Source organism: Halichoerus grypus, chromosome 7 (assembly GCF_964656455.1).
Source record: "Halichoerus grypus chromosome 7, mHalGry1.hap1.1, whole genome shotgun sequence".
Classification (NCBI taxonomy): Eukaryota; Metazoa; Chordata; class Mammalia; order Carnivora; family Phocidae; genus Halichoerus; species Halichoerus grypus.
The window spans coordinates 32,478,052-32,503,668 of record NC_135718.1 but is presented as its reverse complement, the minus strand read 5'-3'; the positions used below and the strand labels follow the sequence as shown (position 1 = coordinate 32,503,668).

Genomic DNA, 25,617 nt, shown 5'->3' with positions numbered 1-25,617 from the left:
CTTAGCTAAGCAGTCTTACCACATACTTTGACTTCTAATTGACTATGGTAGCGTTTGCCAGTGGCGCAGATTTTATGGATGCAGGGAGTTGTCAATCGGTGAAAGAGCAGAAAGCAAAAGCTGAGTAAATTTTGAGGTTGAGCACCATCTTTGGTCACTTTTCTGGTGTTCTGACTGAACCAAGGACTTTGTGAGATAGGTGGATGTATAATCTGTTTCTAGTAATTTTGGAGTCAGTTCTTCTAATATCTGTATTAATGTCCATGTTCTGAAGCTCTTAAGAATTTCAGATCTTGCTTGACTCCTGAACTTGGGCTCCATCAGTACTAGGAGATAAGTGAGACTGGATCAGTTTGCAGGCATTTCTAAGTTCTGAGAAGTTGTTGCTCAGAAGGAGATATGTATGTAATACATTTCCTATCTCTCTCCTTCCCGAAGTTGTAGTTTTTCAGATTCAACACAACCATTGTGTATAAAAATAATCACATTAAGACAATAATCATCATTCAAATTGGAAAAAATACCTTCCATTAAGGATTTAATAGTGTTCCTTTTATTGCTCAAAGAAAAACTGGTTTCCCTGGCTATTAGTAGAAGAAAATTTTTAAATCTTTAAAAACATCTGTTGTAGTTAATTTTATTTACAATTAAAATATTGACTAGTTTATATAGCTGCTGGGACTTGAAACTGTAGTGTTGTGTTTTCCAGCCTGTGAACCTGGGCACTCCACATGCTACAGCTAAGGCACTGGGGAACAGTGGCTAACTCAGTGATTTCCATGTCTGGTGGTTACAGTGCAGGCTGTTAGCTTGAAATGATACACAATTTTGACATTAAGTGGCACTATGTTTTTTTTCTGTGGCATCATATCTTTGTAAATCTGGTTTTCTGAGGTTGCTGTGATGAAAATCAGATACTGTGCAAAAATCAGTGTTCAACAGGAAATGAATGTGACCGGGTCCAATCTGATTTCAAGATTTGTGAAATTATACAGTGCACAAGAAGCATACATGCCTAATTAGTAATTGTGGCTATTTAAGAATGAAAGCCTTTTTCCCTTCAATTTATGTGTATTTTATCAAATGACTACTAAGTGTTAGGACATAAATCCTTATTAAATTGTTGGGCATAACTACTTATTAAACAGAATATTTAGGTATTTCTATTGGTTTAGGGGGAACCTTGAAAAAATTAATGGTATGCTAAGGGTACTGTTAACCAAGAAAGTTTGGGAATTTTTGCTATCTCAACATCTTAAATTTTAACATTTTTTCCTAAAGTCTGAAAGTAACTTCTCTTGTCTAGAGTTTTCCAGAAGACCAAGTTCGCCCTCTAGAGGCAAAACAGTGGTCTTGCTATTGAAGGTTTGTATTCTTGACTTTATGATAGTTTACGTTAAATATGCATGTGCATACTTTTATATCTTTATGTAAACTAACATTCTGCAACAGGTCTCTAAATAAATTACTGGTTGGATAATTATCTGTTTACTTATATGCTGTATACTTTTAATTAGCTATTTTCATTTTGGAAAGCGAAGACGTCACATTCTCTGTTTCATGTATATTGTGTGAAAATTTGATGAGGGGTCAGGGAAAGAACAAGTCTTATTTTCATGTGGGACGAGGGAGTGGAGTTGATGCAGCTGCTCTCCTCTGTAGTCCTTTGTCTGGCCTTTTACAAATGATGGTATCTCCTACCTGCTCCTTTTAATTTTTGAACCTTCCAGCGACGTGTAGGTTAGTGTGTTATTTGGGTGCCTTTTCCATGGTTGTTTGTTTTCTGGGAGGTGTGGTAGATAGTGAAGTCTTTGTTCTTCTGATCCTTTACCCCCCCCCCCAAAATATGTATCTTCCCATGAATGGAGCGTGTTTCTGCCGCTCCCTTTCTGCTTTGTCTTTCCCTGTTTGTATGTATGTGCTCTCCTCCCCATTTGTCTGACTTTGCTCTCCTCTTCCCTGCAGTTGTCATTTTCAAGGTGGGCATGATTTTCTTTTATTAGTAACAGTAAATTTATAACTTTGTGTCTCTGTTGCCACTTGAAAACATGTTTTTCACAGCCCTGAATTTTAAACTCTGTAAAACATTATGAACATAAAAGTTGTTTGAGATCCTTTACCATGTACTGCTTTTGAATGAATATTATATGTTGAGAGTCAGAAATCAAAAATGAAGGATCAGTAAAGACATGAAGACTGTTAGGGCACATCTTTCATTCATTCTTTCTTTTTTTTTAAGATTTTATTTGAGAGGGAGTGCTCGAGCACGGTAGGGGGAGGTGTGGGGAGAAGCAGAGGGAGAAGCGGACTCCGTACTGGGCTTGGAGCCTGGCGCGGGGCTTGACCAGAGTTGAAGGCAGATGCTTAACTGACTGAGCCACCCAGGCGCCCCAGGATACATCTTTCATGTTTTAGGGCAGGGCCTTACGCTATTCAGGCTGTAGAAAGTGAAGGGAGCTAGTAATTCCAGTGTAAAAGTGCCTGAAAAAGTGAGGCAGTGCTAAAAATACAGAAGGAAAGTACATTCTGCTGGGCTTTCTAAGGATTCCTTGCTTGCTTTTGAGTGGCAAAATAGTAAGATTTATTGAGAGATTAGAGGATGAGGAGTATTTCATAGGATAATAATTTTTTAAAGCAGATATTCAGAAAGGAGTTGATATATTCTTAAGTATGACTATATTATTGGGGCAGAATTTTCTTTTTAGTGGAACGACCTCTATAAGATTATAAAGTAACTATATAGAAAATTAAGGTTTTATTTACAAACTTTTTTCTTAATTATTAATTACACAATTAACACATGATTACATTCTCTATAAAAATGTAAGACATTATAGGAAGATATGTCTCATTTCACTTTCCCTTCACATTTTTAGGCCTTTTAAAATTCATTTTTTGTGTGGAAGCACATATAATTATGTGTGTATATTTTTACATATATGGTGTTATATATATATATTTTTTACTCATTTCAAGAACAGAATGTCACTATATATATATAAATTTTTTTTGCCTTATTTATCTTTCCTTGTTTTGCACCCATAACTTTTCAGAGATACATGAAGTTCATAAGTGAAAGATATTTGTAGGTTAAATTTTTTTTTAAATTATAGTAAATTTTATTAAAGGTCTGATCAGTTTTAGTGCTTTCCATGATAACATAAAGCAACATAAAAATCATTTTAGGATAATAGCAAAGTCAAACTGACTCACGTTTGGCATTTAACTTGAATCAGTTCCCAAATCACATGAATATTCATAATATTATTTTATGAGGATTATCACATGTGTTCTCTTGCAGGTGTGAAATTCCTGCTTGTGGCCTTTTGAACCAGTTGGTGAGCCATATTAAAAATTGCATCTGTTAATAATAAATAGTATTTCAGTTATATTGTAATTCAATTGACCTAAGTTTTTGGTTTTTCTAAATTAATTGGCCAAAGTTGGAATGTAGCTACATTGTCGTCCGATCTCCAAACTGCAAGTAAGAATGATTACAAATGAGCCATGTTATGTATAATTGTAACATGATTGCATACTAGATTGAATATACCCTATTTATATCAAACTGACAGATCTTTTTTTGCTAGAAACTGTTTTTATATTGGCATCTTTAAGAAAATGAGATTGTAATACTTAGATGATGTTTCCAGTTTTTCATCACTCATGTCTTTTTCTGAGTGAAGTTTCAGTTGAGAGGTTGAAACACTTTCACATAACTTTTGATAGGTAAGGGAAAAAACTTTTAAGACACTGATTTCTTAATCTGAGCACTTCAAAATGTCTTAAAAATCTAAAAGAATAGGTCACTCTCCTCAGTTAAGCCATTGCCTTTGAAATGTATTATTGCAGGAACAATAACATTATGAAAAGGACTAGAATATGTGTGCTTTGTGAGCAGTACTTAAATATATAACATTGTGAACGTGTTAGAGCTTAATATTCTGGTTAATAACTTGATTGGTGTAAAAAAATAACTTGATTGGTGTGTGCAGCATTAGAATATTTGAAAACAATTTGTTGGCTTTAATTATGCTTAAATATAGATACCTTTGGTGTAAAATTTGAGTAGTGCAAAAAGTACCTACTTCCTTATTTGTGTTTAAATTGTGGAGGGGCTGGACTGTGTTCAGAATTTATTTTTAAAAAGTCCTTAAAATTGTTACACCCTTGCCTGTTTTATTTTCACCTTTGTTACCTAGTGTAATGTCACCTTGAGAAGCTAGTCAATAACTACCTTTCTGGCTGCATGTGTGTTCTTTATTTTATAGTTAATGATAAAATATTGTCTTTCCTATGTGTGAATAAATTGATTTCATAAAAGTTAATTTGTATGGTCTGAAGGTTGAGAGAGGAATTCATAATAGCTCAGCCTGTGCTTCTTGGAGGGGAGAAAAGTATAAGCCTTAAGAAAGAAACTTGCTTTGGTTAAAGAAAACTAAAAGAATAAAAGCAGTAAGTTCTCACAAATTGAACTGGGTGGGATTTGGAGGAAAGTTTTTTGCTATCATCAGAGACAGAGACTTGGAAAAGGGTTACAGTCTGAAAATACTGACTACCTGTTATTTGATTCTGTAAATACATTTTGTATCAAAGTTATATTAAAAGTTGTATTCATTCTGTCTTTATGTCAGACTTGTATATTATGTTAGGCATCAAATTAGACTAAACAAAATTGTGCTAATAACTTTACCAAAATGAAGTTTACTAAGACATTCCTGTTTGCCAAGGGGTGATTAAATGTTTTGCCCCAAGGTTTCAGTTAAGGTTGAGTTATGTGATGGATTTTATTTCTCCTACTTCACAGATTCTGGAATAAAATTTAGAATCAGTAAAGGCATCATAATTGGCTTTATCCTCTCTACTCCAAGTGTGATGGTTTCCTGGCTCTTGGATCAAGTTGTGTAAGAGAGCCTCTTTATCTTGGGCAGGCATGGTCTTGAGGTGGTAGAGAGGTCCACATGGGAAGTTACTTCCATTTCTGAAACATTATTCTGGCTGTCTATAAACTATTCACAGCATATAGAAATATGATTGATGCAGCTTTAACATTAGCTCCTTTAGAAGGGGTGTTCTCACTGTCTACTGAAACTCAAAGTCAAGTCAGTTTATGTGTCAGGCTATTTTGGTTTTCATGTTGTCTTTGGAAGAGAAGCTCCTATTTTATTCTTTACTCTCCCCAGTTCTAGTATTTTACTTCTTTAAGAAGCTATTCCGAGACACTGGCCACCCTGCCTTTGAACCTATAGTCTGATCTTTTCTCACATTTCCCTCCTAGTCACCTTCTTTCTGGTAGATACCTTTAGCTACAGAGCCCAAGACATCAGAGTGTGGCAGAATACCATTCTGCTACCAGTTCACCATGTGACCTCATGTTAGCAAACTCTATAGCAGAAATTGAAGGACAAAAGTCTTGAACTGATTCTAGATTCTTCTCTAGGATTGTCTGTTTTTTACTTCAGTAAATGCATAATTTATTCAACATATGTTGACTGTGTATGTTGGTTCAGATTCTTGGGATATAAATAAATATGAGTCCTAGCCTTTGAATTATTCCAGTATAACTGGGGGGGGAGACATAGCTTCATATATAATTTTAATGATTTTGAGTGCTATAGTAGAGTTGTGAACTAAGTATGAAGAGTACAGATGAAAGAATAGTTAATTCTTTTCAGGGATGACATAATGAGTTGTGTTCTGAAGTATACTAACTGGTAGGAGTTTACAAGGTAGACAAGATGGGGAAAGCCATCCCAGAAAGAGGAAATTGAATGAGCAAGCAGGAATGCACAAGACTTTTTTAGTTAGTAGGCCAGTATATCAGGGATATAGGATAGATGGTGAAAGGTCATTAGCCACAAGATTAGAGAGCTGGGTTTTATCCAAAATACCTTCTTTAAAAAACATTTTATTTATTTATTTATTTATTTATTTATTTATTTATTTATTTATTTTAATGATTTTATTTATTTGTCAGAGAGAGAGAGCATAAGCAGGGGGGAGCAGGCAGAGAGAGAGAAGCAGGCTCCCCGCTGAGCAAGGAGCCCGATGTGGGGCTCGATCCGAGGACCCTGGGAACATGACCTAAGCCGAAGGCAGACACTTAACTGACTGAACCACCCAGGGGTCCCCCAAAATACTTTTAAATAAGGTACTGAGACATCAAATTCATATATTAGAAAAGTAATTTTGGAGGCATTATAGAAGCTAAATTAGAAAAAGTGGGTTGGCAAACAAGGACATTAAGATTTATTATAATAGTCTATGATTCTGGTTCCTAAACACAGTGGATTACCTAGAGAATGTGTTAAAAATACAGCCCCATACATTGAGTTCCTAATGTCAGATTTGTGTTTTTCAATTCTTATGTTTCTAGCTGGTTCTTTTTCAAATCTGCTGTATCACTTTTTACAGTTTACAGTTCCCTGCTGAAATTTCAAGCTTGGCCTTTATCTCCTTTAACATAGTAAGTATAGTTGTTTCATAGCCTGTGTCTGATAACTCCACTGTCTGCAAATTCTGTAGGTCTGTTTATATTGAAAATCATTTCCGCTAATTTTTTTTTAAGATTTATTTATTTGAGAAAGAGAGAGAGAGACAGTGCAAGCATGAATAGGGGGAGGGGCAGAGGGAAAGGGAGAGAGAATCTCAAGCAGACTCCCTGCCGAGTGTGGAGTCCCACATGAGGCTTGATCTCATGACCCCAAGATTGTGGCCTGAGCCGAAATCAAGAGTTGGACACCTAACCGACTGAGCCACCCAGGTGCCCCTCTGTTAGTTTCTGTTAGATGCTATTTTATCTCTGTGCATGCCTAGTTACTTTTGCTTTGTTACTGGATATAATATTTGGAACATGATATGTAGAAAACAGTTTGAAGGCTAAGGTGATATCATCCTTGAGAGATTTTAATTTATGTCTCTCAGGTACCTGATGGTGCTAGTTATCTAGTTTTTTCATCCTTTAAAATGAGGCAAAGCTCAGATGGAATCTGTTTTTCTTATTAATTTTTCTTATTAATTTGAAAACATTTTTTGATTGTTAAATCAACTTTTCATTCCTGGGATAAACTCCCAGTTAGTCAGTTATTATCCATTTTGTATATTGCTGGATTTGGTTTGCATATATATTTTTTTAATTGATAAACTTTTTTAGAATAGTGTTGGATTCATAGCAGAATTGAGCAGGAAGTACAGAGAGTTTCTATATACCTCCTGTCCCCCCCCCACACACACAACCTCCGCACTGTTGACATCCTGTACCACCATGTGGTACGTTTGTTACAATCAGTGAATCTACACTGACACATCATAATTACCCAAAGTCCATAGTTTACATTAGGGTGTATTCTTGGTGTACATTCTAAGAGTTTTGACAAATGTGTAATGACATTATAGTATTATATGGAATAATTTCACTTTATTCATTAATGAATAAAGCTGCAATAAACATCCACAGGCAGGTTTGGTTTTTTTTACGGATATAAATTTCCATTTCATTTGGGTAAATGCCAAGGATTCTGATTGCTGGATCATATGGTAAGGATATGTTTAGTTTTGTAATAAACAACCAAACTATCTTCCAAACTGGGTATACCATTTTGCATTCTCATCAGCAGTGAATGAGAGTTCCTATTGCTCCACATCCTCATCAGCATTTGTTACTCAGTGTTTTGGATTTTGAGCATTCTAATAGGTACACAGTAGTATCTTACTGTTGTTTTAACTTGTAGTTCCCTATTAACATACGAGTTGGAGCATCTTATGTTTACTTGTCATCTATATATCTTCTTTAGTGAGGTCTCTCTTCAGATCTTTTGCCATTTTTTAACTGGGTGGTTCATTTTAAAACAGTAAGAACAGGGCACCTGGGTGGCTCAGTCAATGAAGTGTCCGACTCTTGATTTTGGCTCAGGTCATGATCTAATAGTCGTGAGATTGAGTCCCATGTTGGGCTCTGTGCTAAGCAGGGAGGGAGACTGCTGGAGATTCTCTCCCTGTACTTCTGCACCTCCCCCCCCCCCACTTGGTTGTTCATGCTCTCTCACTCTCTCTCTCTAAAAATAAGTAGATTTTTAATATATATATAACAATAAGAACAGAACTCAGTAGACTTTTAAGAGGTTTTTGTTATTTTTATTATTAACATATAATGTATTATTTGTTTCAGGGGTACAGGTCTGTGATTCATCAGTCTTACACAATATACAGCACTCACCACATAACACATACCCTTCCCACTGTTCATCATCCAGCCACCCCATCCCCCCACCCGCCTCCCCTCCAGCAACCCTCAGCTTGGCTAGTATCCAAAATCTGTAAAGAACTTATCAAACTCAACACCCAAAGAACAAATAATCCAATCAAGAAATGGGCAGAAGACATGAACAGACATTCATTTCTCCAAAGAAGACATCCATATGGCCAACAGACACATGAAAAAGTCGGCATCAGGGAAATACAAATCAAAACCACATTGAGATACCACCTCACACCAGTCAGAATGGCTGAAATTAACAAGTCAGGAAATGACAGATGTTGGCAAGGTTGGGGAGAAAGGGGAACCCTCTTACACTGTTGGTGGGAATGCAAGCTGGTGCAGTTACTCTGGAAAACAGTATGGAGGTTCCTCTAAAAGTTTAAAATAGAGCTACCCTATGACCCAGCAATTGCATTACTAGGGATTTACTCCAAAGATACAAAAGCAGTGATCCGAAGGGGCACCTGTACCCGTGTTTATAGCAGCAATGTCCACAATAGTCAAACTATGGAAGGAGCCCAGATGTCCATCAACAGTGAATGGATAAAGAAGTGGTCTATATATACAATGGAATACTACTCAGTCATCAAAAAAATGAAATCTTGCTGTTTGCAAGGATGTGGATGGAACTAGAGGGTATTATGCTAAGTGAAATAAGTTAGAGAAAGACAATTATGATTTTACTCATATGTGGAATTTAAGAAACAAAACAGAGGATCATAGGGGAAGAGAAGGAAAAATAAGACAAAATCAGAGAGGGAGACAAACCATAAGAGACTCTTAATTATAGAAACAAACTGAGGGTTGCTGGGTCAGGGAGGAATGGGGTAACTGGGTGATGGACATTAAGGAGGACACATGATGTGATAAGCACTGGGTGTTATATAAAACTGATGAATCATTGAACTCTGCCTCTTAAGCTAATAATATACTATATGTTAATTGAATTTAAATTAAAAAAAAAAAATAGTTCCTTTCCCCTCCTACTGCTAGAAGCATGAGGGGATTTTTCTCTAATCGTCACTCTAGACCTGGTAGAGTTACTGGAGGTAAAACTCAACAGAAGTATGTGGGATTGGGTCCTCTTGTAGTTGTAGCTCTCAGACCTGTGCACGCTGTGCCTCCAGCCATTTTTCAATGATAGAATTATAGTTCATGTTTTCCTGCCCTGGGATTTGTTCCCACAACCGTTTGTGCTCGTGGCTTTCTGCTCTGTTTCTTTATATCCACCTACCTATCTCCATTTTGTGGGGCACAGTTCGCCCTATGGCTTTACTTCTCTGATAGGTCCAAGAAAAGTTACTAATATTTTTAGTTTGACTTTTTTACTTGTTAGGATGGAGTGGCAGCTTCTAAGCTTCCTCCATGCTAGACCAGAAACCAGAAGTCAATTTGCTAATATTTTGTTAAGAATTTTCATTTAAGATACTAGTCTGTAATTTTCTTTTAATATCTTGGTCTGATTTTAGTATTGGGATAATGCTGGCATCATTGAATGCATTGAGAATGATTCCTTCCCCCTCTATTCTGAAAGAATTTGTGTAGAATTAGTATTATTTCTTCCTTAAATGTTTGGTAGAACTTGTTAGTGAAATTATCAAAGGCAAAGTTTCTCAACCTCAGTGCTATTGACATTTTAGGCCTTGTAATTATTGTTGTGGGAGACTTTCCTCTGCAATGTAGCATATTTACCAGCTTCCCTACCCACTAGATGCCAGGAGCCACACTCCACCCCTACCCCGAGTTGTGGCAACCAGAAATGTTGCCTGGGGGCCAAAGTTGACCCCAGTAGAGAACTACTGACAAAAACCAAATATGGAGGTTTGTTATTTTTGAGTAAATTTTTAAATATAAATTCATTATTTTAATTGCCATTGGGTCATCAAGTTTTCTATTTCTTTTTGAGTCCATTTTGGTAGCATGCTTTCAAGAGGTTTTTACATTTCATCTGTGTTGTTGGATTTATTGGAATAAATTGTTCTTAATATTCTCATTCTTTTAAAGTCTACTGGATGTGTGATATGGATAGAGATCATCTCTTACGTTTCTGATTTTAGTAATTTTTGTCTTCTCTTTTTTCTTGACCAGTTTTACCAGAAGTTTATCAATTGTAATGATTTTTTAAAATACATGCCTTTAATTTCACTGATTCTTACCTCCTCTCTGTTTCCTATTTCATTTATTTTTGCTCTTCATTGTTTACTTTTTTCCTCTTACTTTGGATTTGTTTTTGCTTTTTTTCTAGTTTTTTTTAAGGTGGATCATTGATTTTAGGCCTTTCACCCTTTTAATATAAGTATATTAAGCTTATAAATTTCCCACTAACCATGCTTTAGCTATAGTCCACAAGTTTCAGTATTTTCATTTTTTGCTCCATTTCAAATGTTTTTTTCTTTTTTTTTTTTTTGTTATTGCCTTTACTAATGTTTATTTGGAAGTGTATCATTTTAATTTTCAAATATTTCAGAATTTGCCAGATAAGTTTCTGTAAATGATTTCCAATTTAATTCCTTTATGGTCATATAATATACATTATACAACTTCAGCCTTTTTTAAGTTTGAGACTTGTTTTATGCGTCAGACATAGCTTGTCTTAGTGAATATTCCTTGTGCACTTGAAAAGATTGTGCATTCTGCAGATGTTGGGGGAGTGTTATGTAAATATCAGTTAGGTCTTGTTAGAAGATAGTGTTGTGCGAGTCCTGTATGATTTTTCTGATTTTCTGTTCTATGAATTACTGAAAGAGGAATAATAAAATCTCCACCACAGTCTACTTTGTTGTTTCTCCCTTTCCTACATGTGTTTTGAAGCTTGTTTTTGTCTTCTTGATGAATCAGCCTATGAAGTTTTTGTCTGACTTTAATTTATCCATTGCAGCTTGCTTTCAAGTAGTGCTTGCATGATGTTTGTTTTTCTGTTCTTTTCCTTTTTATTCATCTTTATATTTAAAGTTGGTTTCTTATATAACATATTTGAATCTTTTTTATACCATCTGAAATGCTGAGCTTTTTGTAAATGAGTGTCATTTAATGTCATTATTGATGTGACTTGTTTTAAATTTACCATCTTGCTATTTCTTTTCAAATTGTCCCATCTGGTCTTTGTTTCTTTTTTTCCCCTTTTCCTGCCTTCTTTTGGATTAAGTGAGTATTTTTAGTACTCCATTTTATTTCCATTATTAGCTTATTAGATATATCCTTGTTTTAGTTTTTCAGTGGTTGTCTTGACCAACAGTTCTCAAGTGGTTCAGTTTCATTGGATTTGTAGTTATTAATGACCTCAAAGACTTTTTGCTTAAGTTGATTATCATTTATTACTATACCCAAAGTTAAAGCTGAAATGTTGAGGTATTTATTAATTCATTTAAAAATAATGTTAGTAAAGTCATTACATGTTAACATAAGTAACATTTATGTTAACTGTGTTTTTAAAAGTATTTTTAAAAAACTGGTGGGGGGCGCCTGGGTGGCTCAGTCGGTTGGGCGGCTGCCTTCGGCTCGGGTAGTGATCCCAGGGTCCTGGGATCGAGCCCCGCGTCGGGCTCTCTGTTCGGTGGGGAGCCTGTTTCTCCCTCTCCCTCTGCCCCTGCTTGTGTTCCTGCTCTCGCTGTCGAATGGATAAATAAAATCTTTAAAAAAAAAAAAAAAACTGGTAGGAAGAGTGCCATTGTTTTACTTTTTCTTATCTCTTTGAAGTCTGGCTTAATAAAAGAAGGCTAGATTAAATATCTACTCTTGCTTTCAATTTCTTGCTGTATGTTGTTTTGGTTTACATCTGTGAAGAAAATCTGGCCTCAAACAGATAATGTAGACAGTGTTTAAAAACAAAATTCAGCCAAGTAAATGTGAAGATCTAATTGGCTTTATTAAGCGATTTATGAATTGCATAGCATCCCATTCAGCAGGTAGAGGGGAGCTCTGAGGAGCTGTACAAAATGGAAGGTTTTTGTAGGAAGGAGGGTGGGTCAAGAAGTTACTGGCAGAAGAAAAGAAAGGATGGTTTCAGGCAAAGTTGCCCTTTTTTAGGGAAGACCCTTTAAGGGGTCTTATGATGCAGATTACTTCATCTTCTTTTGTGGGGGGGTGGGGAAAGAGGATGGAGAGGGCCCAGTGACAGATTACCACATTGGTACTGACCAGAAAATTCCTGACTGACTGATTAATAAGACTACATTTCTGGGGTAGGTTGAAACTGCAGTTAGGTTAGGTATCAAGCCTCTGTGTGGTCTAAGTGACTCCATTTGGGGCCTGTGGTTTTCTTTTTTAACAACTGTAAAGGGAAGAGCATTTTAATAGCCTTTTCAGATATTTGTGGATATTTTTCTTTGGTACACTCAAATTCATCAAGTGGTAGTTTTTTAAAGGTTAAGTTCTATTGTGGAATCTGAAAATATGTAACTCTGTTATATTAAAATCCATTGGTCTCTCTTGCACTTTGAATGGACGTTTTTACCCCTATGTGGTTTCATATTATTATGCATTGATCATTTGGAAAATACTGGTTTGCCATATTGCAGATCATTTAAATGTTGTAATATTTTATTATAGACTATTTAAAAATTACGGTAATATCATCACTGATTTCATCTGAAAAATTTATTGGAAACTGTCAAACGTGGCATTTATAAGTTTTGCAGAATTTCAATTTCACTTGAAAGGTTGACTTTTATTATTGACAATAATTACTTACAGTTGCTTTCCTTGAAATCACTTGCTCACTTCATCCTTTTTTGTTTTAATAAACTTTATGTTGGAATAACTTTAGATTTATAGAAAGGTTGGGAAGAAAATACAGGGAGTTCCTGTATAATAATTCATTCATTTTTCATTAATGCTAATATTACTTGCATTATTCTGGACTTTTGTCAAAACTAAGAAATTGACGACTGACACTGGTACATTGCTGTTAACTAAACTCCAGACTTCATTTGGATTTCACCAGTTTTTCTACTTAGGTCCTTTTACTGTTCCAGGATCCAATCCAGAATACCACATTGTATTTTGTTATCGTGTTTCTTTGTCTCTATGGCCTTTGACAATTTCTCAGTCTTTCCTTGTTTTTATGAACCCTGACACTTTTGAGTGGTGCTGGTCAGGTGTTTTCCAGCATGTTCCTTAAAAGAAAGACTATTTTATCTCTACCCTCAGTATTTCTGACACCAACTGTGTAGGGTTTTTCCCCCCATGCTGACCAATTCTTTGACACCAGCAGGGTGTCCCACAATTGAATTCAATTCTGACACTATTTACCTGGAGTCAGTGTCAGATTCCACAGCTTAAGAGCTCAGTCCTACATGCCCGCCCCCCACCCCAAGCCAATTCCAGGTCCCAGCTTCTAGTACTTCTGACCATCCAACTATAAATTGGAGACTCTCATGATTCCCTCCTTGGGTTTGATAATTTGCTAGAATGACTCATAGAACTCCAGAAAATGGTTTACTTACTAGATTTAGATTGCCAGTTTTATAAAAGGTTAAAACTCATGAACAATCAGAAGAAAGAGATACATAGAGCAAGGTATATGGAAGAGGTGTAGAGTGTCAATGACTTCTCCATGTGCATCACCCTCGCACACCCCCATGTGTTCACCAACCCAGGAGCACTCTAAATTGTTTGTTAGGGCTTTTTATGGAGGCTTCATTATGTGGGCATAATTGATTGACTCACTGGTCATTAGTGATTAACTCAACCTCCAGCACCTCTCCCCTCTCCAGAGGTAGGGGGTGAGGCTGAAATGTCCAACCCTCTCATTACAGGGTTGGTGCCCCTGTCAACTAGCCCCTATCCTGAGGATATCCAGGAGACTTCAGCTACCCATCATCTCATTAGCATACAAAAAAACCCCACTTAATTCAGAAATTTCAAGGGTTTTAGGATCTGTGTGCCAGGAAACAGACCAAATGTATATATTTATTATGTCAGGTCCTCAATTTGGGTTTGTTTGATGATTTCCTTATGACTTGACTGGGGTTGTATTTTTTTGGAGGAATACCATGGAGATGAAGTGCCTACTTTGTACAAATTTGAGAAAATATCTGCCAGATACTCAAGTCTGGATAAGTATAGTTTGCTATTAGTGTTCTTTTAATTAAAAAAATAGTGTCCATAGGGGCGCCTGGGTGGCTCAGTCGTTAAGCGTCTGCCTTCGGCTCAGTTCATGATCCCAGGGTCCTGGGATTGAGCCCCACATCGGGCTCTCTGCTCTGCAGGAGGCCTGCTTCTCCCTCTCCCCTGCTTGTGTTCCCTCTCTGGCTGTCTCTCTCTGTGTCAAATAAATAAAATCTTTAATAAAAAAATAAATTAAAAAATTAAAAAGAACGCAAAGTAATTAAAAAAAAAACAGTGTCCATAATAAAAGAGGTTTGGCCCCTTTACCACTCAAATAATTGCACGAATGCTTTTTCTCTAGACAACCATTGTACTTTGGTGTGCAGCAGAAGTTCCTTATGTATACATCTCCTTTTATCACATAAAATATTAAAGAGATGTTTATTATAGGTCAAGATTTAATATAATTAGTAATATTTACTGTTTAATCATAGATATTCTTAAGTGAAACTGACCAGACTTCCCCCATTCCCTTTTTGTTTTTTAATTGTGAGTACATGCCACTGTGAATACAGTGATTAGTAGTACAGTTGGAGTCTGCCTTGATTTGTGCTAGAGTACCAACAGTTTTATTTAACGTTGCTTTAGCGCCAGGAGAGCTAATGTTAATACATTGACAAGGACAAACTATTATGAATATAGTTTTGACTTTGCAGGCCCAATGAAAGCATCTCTGGGACACTGTTGAGAACTGCTGCAGGAGGGCTTGTGATACTTTACCACAATCTACCCTCAAATAGTGTTTTATTACTTTGAGTATGATGTAATAACCTTACAACAGTGTATTGCCATTCTTTCCCTTTTGATTTTTGTGCTGTAAACCCCTTAATACGTTGATAATATGTTTGCTTTAAGTAGTCCTATATCCTTTAGAAATATTTAAGTGACTTTTATATTTTTGTTTGTTCTTTATGTCTTTTCCAAAATGTCTTTTTATATTTTTCCATATTTACTATTTCAGTGCTTTTCATTTCTTTGTGTAAACTCATGTTTTCAAATGATATATTCTTTCTGCCTGAAATTTCCTTTAAAATATAGTTCAGGTCTACTGACAACATATTCTCTCAGCTTTTGTTTGAAAACAAATTTTATGCTTTCTTCTTTTTTTTTTTTTTTTGAGTAAACTCTGTGTCTAATGTGGGACTTGAACTCACGACACCAAGATCAAGAGTTGCATGCTTTACCGACTGAGCCAGCTAGACACCCCTGTTATGCTTTCATTTTTGAAAGATATTTAATCTCGGTATGGAATTCTAAGTCAACAGGGTTTTTCCCCCCTCATTGTTTTATTTTTTTCTTTCAGCATTTTAAAGATTTTTTTCCATTCTCTTCTGACTTGCATAATTTCAGATGGGTCTGAGCATTCAGGTCTCTCCTGAGTGTCCTGTGTATTCAGTGATGACTTTACATTTTGGGTGGTGGGAATGTGAATACTTCTCATCTCTGAGTGAGCTCTGCAGACTGATTTTGCTTACTGCTCCCAGTAACTGTTCTTTTCCCAGATGCTGTTTTTTGCCCTGTCTTGTGTTTTGCCTTACACACAGGTTAGTATTTAGCCGAAGACTCAACTGGCCTCCTGTGTGTGCAGATTCCTGGAGCTCTTTTTCAGTGGACTGCTTTCTTTTCTACTACTCTGGTACACAAATTTTGGTCCCTCTCGGCCATTCTAAACTCACAGCCAGTTTTTGTTTGAGTTCCCCCTTTCTCTACTGATGTCTAGAATAGCCTTCACGCGCAGTGGAGTGATATTAGGCTTACCTTGTTTCCCATTTGTCAGGGATCATCACAAAGGCTGTTTTCAGCAAGAAAGTTGCTATGAATTACCTAGTACCCCATGTGGGAATCTACCCTATCCTTCAAAGAATTGGCCAGTTTGTGTGTGTGTGTGCGCGTGCGCGCGTAAGTGTAATTTTTAGGAATGTAGGTGAAAATAAAATGCTTATTTAAGTTTCTAATTACATATTCAAATCACATAGTATAAAAATAATGTGTGATAATGTTTTTTATTCAGAACTGTTTGCCTACATCTTTGACATCAATATGTTCAGGATCACTGTGACCAGTTTTGGGGTCTCTAACCCCAGAGCACATTATTTTCACTTTTGTCCAAGCTGTAGAAGATAGAGTTCTTTTTTTTTTTTTTTAAAGTAGGCTCCACGCCCAGTATGGAGCCCAGCATGGGGCTTGAACTCATGATCCTGAGATCAAGACCTGAGCTGAAATCAAGAGTTGAACACTTAACTGAGCCACTCAGGTGCCCCAAAGATATAGTGCTTTTGATTCTACATATTATCTTCCTATGAGAAATTTTGTCTCAAGCCATAAATTTCCAAGTGCATTCCTTTTTTTCTTTCATTCTATAGGTATAAAATTATCTCTATAGCAAAGTCTCTTACTATGTTGTTTTTTAAGGTAATGTTTAAAGGCTCTTTGTGATAGTTTGTAATCAGATGGTTATACCTTCAGGAATCCTTACTTATTTTACATTCAGTTTCTTCCTTTCCTACTCCAGTTAAGCAAACAACAACAAAAAACCCCACTAATCAACAAGTGACCTTGCACACTAGCATTGATTGAGATAATTTCAGGATAATGTGTCTTCTCCAAATAGTAATTTGCTGTCCAAAATTAATAGAAAGCACCCATAATATGAGAGATACTGTTAGCAAATGGGCTACATCTTTTCTGAGCGATTATTTTGGGGAAAAACATCTTTTCTCTATGTGTATAGAGTATCTCTTTATCTTGGAATTGGAAGACATTTTTTCTACTTTTATGGAGATGACAACAACTGCCTGCCATCTTATGATCAGGCTTAGAATGATTGATTGACTGTTTGATGCAAATTTTTTATAGTAGCAGAATAAATTATTCTACAGATCTATGCCTGCCTGCCCTTAGCATTGGTTTCACCTACTATTCTAGTTATCTCAATTAAAGTAAACATATTTCGTAGGACAGAATATTTTGAGTGAAAAACAAAGAATAAATTAAATTACAGAAACAATAAATAGGCTTCATTACAACACCCTGTAGAAATACATTCCATATATTAAATGCTTCTTATCTTATATTTGGCAGGTAGATTCTAACTACTCATAAAATAGGTCAGTTAAAACAGCTTTGTTGGCAGAAAATGAGGCAGAATCTTACAGTATTTTCAGGTGGTGAATCTGCTGTAGCTAGCATTATTTACTGATTTCCTTGGACTATGATATTTCCAGTTGCTTTTTAATATCGTAAAGTTCTTTTATAACCTATAAAATTATCAGTGTTTAGCTCGTTATTAAACTTCTGTTGAAGAAATACATGGGGGATTTTTATGACATGATAATACACGTGGAATTAAAGTGAATTCCACCCATGAGATATTATTTGTTATATTTTTAAATGAAGTCTTATGTATTTCAATTAAATTTCAATAACTTGAGCCCTATGATCTCCCTACTGCCCTTGACTAGAGTTACTTAAGAGTCGTGTGATTTGCCTCAGCTATAGGCCCTGATTGACTCACTGGTAAGGCTTATTTCTCAGGTTGTTGTGATAGTTGCAGAATGAGATACTGAGAACTTCCAGGAAGGATTTTTTTCCTTCTTTTTTGTGAGAGTTACTAGAAAAGCAGCTGGAGGATCATTGAAAGTTACATTAAGGATGTGACAACTCACATTGTTGCAATCATTTCTCTGAGTACCAAGCCATGAAGCCCACACATGGAGGAAGACATGGCTGAGAGACTGGTAGAGAAGTGGAGTCCTTGACTAATGCTGTGAACCTCTTGGTCAAAGACCAAAGTTAGCTGAGTGTATGGAATATTCAGTCCTATGACCTGAAAAATTCACCTAAAACTGTTTGAGTTGGATTTTTGTTATATATTATTTTTTTTTAAATCCTAATTAATAGAAATCATCTTGTGATCAATTTTGAGTACTGATAAACTTAATATTTTACTGTTTCTAGTATAATTTGTAATTCTAATCACATTAGAGTAGCATCTTTAATTCGGCAAATATTTTAGTCATTCCAGATATATAAATCTATACTATTTTCATATAAGGGTGGATTGATACCATGTTTTTTTTTAGCTTTTCTTGTTCATATTACCCTCTAGAAACTAAAAGCATTTTTATGCTAAGGCTCTGTGATGGAAATTGCAGGAAATACGACTCCTTGTGAAAAATACTTGAATGACAGGGGCGCCTGGGTGGCTCAGTTGGTTAAGCGACTGCCTTCGGCTCAGGTCATGATCCTGGAGTCCCAGGATCGAGTCCCACATCGGGCTCCCTGCTCGGCAGGGGGTCTGCTTCTCCCTCTGACCCTCCTCCCTCTCATGCTCTCTGTCTCTCGTTCTCTCTCTCTCAAATAAATAAATAAAATCTTAAAAAAAAAAAAAAAAAAAACAAAGCCGAAAATAGAGACAGAACCATTTAAAAAAAAAAAAAAAAAAATACTTGAATGACAATTCTGTATAAAGCCCATTTGTAAGGTAGACACATAAATGATATTTAAGTGCCTCATTTTGTGTCACCTTTTATATTAAATGTATACGTATTCAGTTAATTTTTAATAAAAGACTACTTTCATCAAAGTTAGGCTTTAGGGGCACCTGGCTGGCTCAGTCAGTAGAACATGTGACTCTTGATCTTGGGAGTCATGAGTTCAGACCCCACATTGGGTGTAGAGCCTACTTAAAGCCTACCTCCTTTTTTTCTTTTCGTCTTAATCTAGACTCTTTTAGTGGCTCTCCATTTTGTTCATGAATTCCAAATATTTTCATCAATGGAAGATTCCATAATTTAGCTTACACGTTTCCAACCTTATTTCCTATCCTTTTTCATGTTCAGTGAGATTAATGTGTTTCCCTCATCCATGCCTTTGCTCCCCCTCGACTTATTCTTTCCAATCCTTTCTGCCTATGGAATTAAAACCCATCATTTTTGCCCCAGTTCTGATCCTACCTCTTCAGTAAAATCTTTGTCAATTATCTACCATGAATGTAAGTGATCTCTCTTACAAAATACTTTATTTCTTCTTGTAAGAAAATTCAAATAATACTGAATACGTTAAAGTAAAACAAATGCCCTTCATTCTTAGTCCAGTCCTCCAGAGGAGAACCTCTTAATAGTTCAGATTCCTCGTTGTTTTTCTACATATGTTTAAGCGTATGTGACATACTTGGTTATTACTTCTTTTGACTACCATATTGGAGAGCACAGTCTAGAGGCTTAATCATATTTAAGTTTGATTTTTCTTTTGGCAAGAATATTTCAAGAATGGTGATATGTACTTCATACTGCATTATAACAGGAAACATCATCTGGTGGTCTTTTCTTGTGATGTTTAGTTGGATCAGTGAATTGTTAGCCTGATCTACCCATTTTAAAGATCCCCATTATTCTCTCACTGAATGATTTTATCTATCTCATTTTTTTAAATTGTCATAGAAAGCTACTTGACTGTTAATATAGTAAAGTAATAGATTGTTAAAAGGCCAGGCTCTGGAGCGACACCGTCTGCCATTTATGACCTGCAGCTAATGACTGCATATCTTTGTGCCTTAGTTTCCCCTATTGTGAGTTAGGTGCCTCACGGGGTTTTTTTCAAGGATCAAATGTGTTAAATGTTTAAAACAGTGCATGGTACATTGTGTCAGTAAATATTGTTAATATATTGATTTAGAAGTGCTATTTTGCTGTCTGTGCATTGGCATTTATTTGCATGGGAAATGCTTTATTGGATAATATTTATTGTATTCTGTCTGGCAGTGAGACCAGCTCACATTGTAGGAAAACAAAGTGCCATTTAAATGATAAAAAAAACTTCATATATGTCTAGCATCTATGATTTTTTTTTAAAGATTTTATTTATTTATTTGACAGAGAGAGAGAGAGAGTGCACACACAAGCAGGGGGAAAGGGAGTGCACGCTGAGCAGGGAGCCTGATGTGGGGCTCCATCCCAGGACCCTGGGATCATGACCTGAGCTGAAGGCAGTCGCTTAACCAACTGAGCCATCCAGGTGCCCCACATCTGTAATTTTTAATAGAGAAACATTAGCAGAAAAGAGGATTTGTTACATTTGAGTTTGTAACAAAGAAAAAAAACATTGATCATAATTACATATATCTTATATATTAGGAAAAAGAAAAAGAAATGAGTGACCTTTGACTCTCAAAAGCTGTATAGTTCTTTGGGATGGGAGATAGTATAAATGAGCATACACAGTCTTTAATAACTTGAGAAAGAAGTCTCTAAAAACCCGGTGCAGTTATCCAAAGGAGCTCTCAGATTAACAGAGCGTAGATTTACTAGATGGAAGGGGAGATGCACAACTAAAGAATTATAAAACAATAATACAAACCTTTATAAACACTGGCAGTAACTATAAGCTGGAGTTTATAGAAAATGCTTAAGACAGCATAAATTTTTTAAAAAGTAATATCTCAAATTAGAAGATTAAGCCTCACAAGACCATCAGATTTTTAAGGGGGATAGAACCATCAGTTTATTATTTTACAACTGTTTGATTCAGTAGGGAGAAATAGTCTTTGAGTTGGAAAAAATAATAATAATATAAAAAGAATTATAGGCCATGGTAGGAAAGCAGCTAGTAAGTAAAGCACTTGATCACTTTAAGTGTGTTTCATTTTCTTCATTTAAATTAATGTCTTCTGTAGCTGCCAGTAAAGACTTGCAAATCTACCCATGAAATTGTATAATCTTTAAGAATTTTTTTTAAAAGATTTTATTTTATTTGAGAGAGGGCACATGCGAGTGTGGGTAGGGGCAGAGGGAGAGGGAGAGAAACCTAAGCAGACTCCCGATGAATGCAGAACCCCACGATGTAGGGCTCGATCTCAGGATCACAAGATCACGATCTGAGCTGAAACCAAGAGTCAGACAGACACTTAATTGAGTCACCCAGGCGCCCCTTTGAGAAGTTCATGAAAAATGTATTTGTTACCTAGAGATGATCAAATCTAGATTGATTTATTTTTTATTATTATTTTTTTTAAAGGGAAAAATGTGGATTCTGGAAACTATAAGCCTGTAACTTGTTACTGATTTGTTAAATTTCTGGAAATAATTTCAGTAGAAGTCTCTGAACATTTATGAAAAAATGCTCATCTAGAAATTTAAAGGTATCCACCAAGAACTTACCATGTCAAATTAACTTCATTTCTTTTGGTAAGATTATCTGTTCAGATGAATTAGAAAAATACTGTAATAATAGTTTCTTAATTTTAGTGGTGTATTTGACAATCTTTTACCATATTTTTGGATAAGAAATGATGGTGGATTATTGTTTACATTTAAGTAAATAGGTAGATTTATAGTATTTAGATTCAAAATAGGTCGAAATTGAAAACCAGCATTTGATTACAGGTTCAGTGTTAACTCTTGGGAGAGGTCTTCAAGGCATTACAATAGGATTCTGCCTGTGTCAACATTTCCATTATTGATCTGACTGAAGGGTTAGAAAGTAGGTTTCTCTGCTTGTAGATTATTCAGAGCTGGACTTGGCTAGCTGATACCATAGAAGGCAATCAGGAGCGTCTCCCTAAAACCACTTAACTCATTAGTGTAGTGCGTTTGTGTCTTCCCCTTCTCTTAACATACTTTGATACTTTATATGTAATGTAAATTCATGATTTCGATTGCTTCAGGGAAAAAATTTAGTGACTTTTTTTTATCTGCCTCATGGTTTTACCAAATTAATGTATGAATTGTATCTTTTATTATAGTGTAATATCCTTAATGATACAGGTTTAATAATACAAACTGAAAATTGGAAAGAATTCTGCATAAAGTATATTTTTATCTGTTCTAGGAATATGAAGCACGAACTGGGAGGACCTGTAAACCACCACCTCAGTCTTCAAGACGTAAGAATTTTGAATTTGAGCCACTTTCTACCACTGCCCTGATTCTTGAGGATCGACCATCGTAAGTATTCTGGTTGTCATCAGGCACACTTTATATTTTAAACTTCAATTTAATTTAAACTTCAGTTTAAATTTCAATTTAAATATATTGAGAAATTAGATATAGAAATGGCTTTTTTAAAGAAAATTTTAAAAATCTCAGTCATGTATCCTAAAACTAATAGGGAAGAATATATTATTTTTGTCCAGACTTTATACATATTTTCTTGACGTATCTCTGAGCCAGTGTATGAAACATAAAATCTTTGCTTTTTTCATATCTATTCTTATTTCAACCATCCTGCCTATCTTAACAAGATAAGGCAATTATTTTTCCTTTCTTGACATTTAATATGTACTTAAGATGTATTTGTCCTTGCCTTTTGGACAAATTTTGAAATTGCAACTTGAAATAATAACTACTGACTGTCAACTAGTTGGTTTACTATTATAAAGAATATATATATATATATATTTTTTAAAGATTTTATTTATTTATTTGAGAGAGTATGAGCGGAGGAGGGACAACAGAGGCAGAGGGAGAAGCAGACTTCCCGCTGAACAGGGAGCCCCACATGGGGCTCGATCCCGGAACCCTGGGATCATGACTTGAGCCGAAGGCAGACGCTTAACAAACTGAGCCCCCCAGGCGCCCCAAGAATATATTCTTAATACCCAGCAACACATTTTAAATTCTTCCCTTTGCTTTTTCTGCCTTTCCCACCTCAGCCTTCCACAAAGCTGGTGTTCTTCCAAATACTGTCTTTGATTTGTTATTAAACAAAAGACACCTTCCCTAAAGCAAGACACCCCTTGGTTCTTAACTCATTTTCCCCTTTATGGCTCTCTGGATCTCTTCTTTTTCTTCTTCTAGACTTCTCTTTCCTTCTAGAGTAAAAATTCCTAACCTGTTTTGTCATTTTCTTGGTCTGCAGCTTTTTCCACCCATTATCAAGAGGAGCATAATAAAAGAATCTAGAGCCAAACAGGCAGAGGTTGAATTGAATATTTTTTAGACATTGTGAGAGAAGAAAGGTTGGACATAAGTATATTATTTTTTTTTTCATTCCTGTTGCATACCTTCACACTAAAGAATTGTGATCGCGACACTCCTTTTAAAGGACTTGGTGAACATGTTCATATTTTTCCATTGGTTAAAAAAAAAAAAAAAGATTTCCAGAAATTTAGTTATGAGAACATGTCAGAGTTTTATTTCAGTCTTACTGCCAGGGAGGAGAATGAACCAGGCCAATTCAGAGTGGTTAGATAAGCAAGAAAAGAATGCCTGGTTAAAGACCTTCAGACTGCCAGGCAGTCAGCTGAGCAGGTAGATAACTAAGTTCCCAGAAGAGTTTTCTTAAACTTGTTAAAATTCATCCAAAATGGATTAAGCTCTTTACCAGGACTGTTCATTTCTTCCCAGGAGTTCATAAAAATTCTATGCAAAAAGTTCTGTTTTAAACAGTATTTGGGACATATTTTTCTTTACGCCATATTTTATCTTACAACCAAACCTATTTCTTTAAGTCCTGCCTTCATACCTTTGCCCATTTATTGCCCTCACTTGGGATGCAGTTATCTTATTTCCACTTCTCACCTACCTAATTCTTTAAGGACTCGGCTTTATCTTTGCCATCCAGTCAAGTCTTTGACTTCAACCTTCAGTGATTTCTGCTTCTCTTAAATTTTTCTTGTAACTTATACAAGCATTTCCACAAAATTGGAACTTGAAATAGTACACTAGACACAGTAAATTTATAAGAAGATCTCAGTGTACAGAAAATGTATAAACAATGGAAAGAATGACTTTCTTTTCCACACTATCTGAAATTAATATGGGAATTATAATAAATATAGCTTCTGTGCTGTTTCTATGTGATTTTGTTCATCTATAATATAGAGATTCAACTTGATAGCAACTGTTCCCCTCAGTTCTGAGATTGCTGCAATTTAATTAAAAATTTTGTTCACCTTTCTAAAATTGGAGGGGTCTTTTTTGGGGAAGTGATTTGTATGATTTACCATTTATGTAACTAAAGCCAACAATCAAAAGCTTTGGAATATGGGAGTACCTGATCACTCATCCCTCCTCTACTTCAACAGTTGAAAAACAGATCTAGAGAACCAATGAGAATGAAAATTTTGACTTTAGTAAGGATAAAACGAGATGAGAATGCATGGGTGCAACCTGCATATTAAATGGCACTCCAGGGCGCCTGGGTGGCTCAGTTGGTTAAGTGTCCGACTCTTGATTTCAGCTCAGGCCATGATCTCAGGGTCATGAGATCGAGCCCCATGTTGGGCTCCACACTCAGCCTGGTCTGCTTGAGATTTTCTCTCCTCTCCCTCTGCCCCTCCCTCTGCTCATGCACACACTCTCTCTCTAAAATAAGCTTTTTAAATAAATAAATAATAAATGGCACTTCCTACTTTATCCTCCCTCAGAATACCCAGCAGATCTGGGCCAGTTCACATACATCCCTTCACAGGCTGAGAAGTTGGAGCAGAGACTTGTATAATCTGTAGTGTTGTTCTGTTTCTGGATGCAGCCAAGTTCTGTGAATACCACTGTTTTATCTATGAGATAGCATCGGGCTGTGGGCAGAGAAAGGGGCAGAAGTTTTTCCTCAGCATGAAACTGATGTTGGAAACTTCCTCTTTCATAGGTCACAGTGATAGTAGAAGGAGGAGAAATTTCCCCTTGCAAAGGGAGTTTGTGAATTGGTGCTACTTTTCCTTTCTTAGCCTCTGTAATTTTGCAGAAACATCCAGCATCATTGACTGCATAGGTTTGTTTTTTTTTTTAAAGATTTTATTTATTTATTTGACAGAGACTGAGACAGCGAGAGAGGGAACACAAGCAGGGGGAGTGGGAGAGGGAGAAGCAGGCTTCCCACTGAGCAGGGAGCCTGATGTGGGGCTCGATCCCAGGACCCTGGGACCATGACCTGAGCCGAAGGCAGACGCTTAACGACTGAGCCACCCAAGCGCCCCGACTGCATAGGTTTTTATAGTTGGAACTTCCTTACATATGAAGCAACTCTAGAATTTAATCATCTGAAGTCTCAGAAGATTTCAAATGTAGAAATTTCTGTAATTTCATCCTTTAGTTAATTTTCTCTCTGCTTATTGCTATCTTAATCCACCTCAAAATAAAGCCTTAGACAGGAAGTTAAGAGCATCCATACAAGTTGACTCTTCTATATTTTAAATCACTGATGCTTAGAGGACTTTTTTAAAACCACCAATGGATAGAGCTATCTCCTCTTTCTCTTCTGGCTTCCTTGCTGAATTACTGCGTACACAGTACCAAACCAAATGGAGAAATCCT

The 25,617-nt window shown here is 36.0% G+C and overlaps 1 protein-coding gene across 7 annotated transcripts in view; it reads left to right on the top strand.

Annotated features, from left to right (window-relative positions):
• The window catches only part of TBC1D12 (TBC1 domain family member 12), a 121,707-nt gene that overhangs the window by 64,279 nt on the left and 31,811 nt on the right, over positions 1–25,617 (top strand). For 4 of the 7 annotated variants that reach the window (XM_036111720.2, XM_036111717.2, XM_078077345.1 and 1 more), the window contains one exon: positions 22,193–22,308. Coding sequence is in view for 2 of the 7 variants with exons in the window: in XM_036111717.2 (XP_035967610.1) it covers positions 22,193–22,308 (116 nt within the window). In the remaining 5 variants the exon portion in view is untranslated. Of the gene's footprint in view, positions 1–1,313; positions 1,366–3,301; positions 3,339–6,406; positions 6,467–22,192; positions 22,309–25,617 lie in introns of those variants that run through there. The other 3 variants (XM_078077344.1, XM_036111718.2, XM_036111722.2) reach the window with 3 other exon arrangements.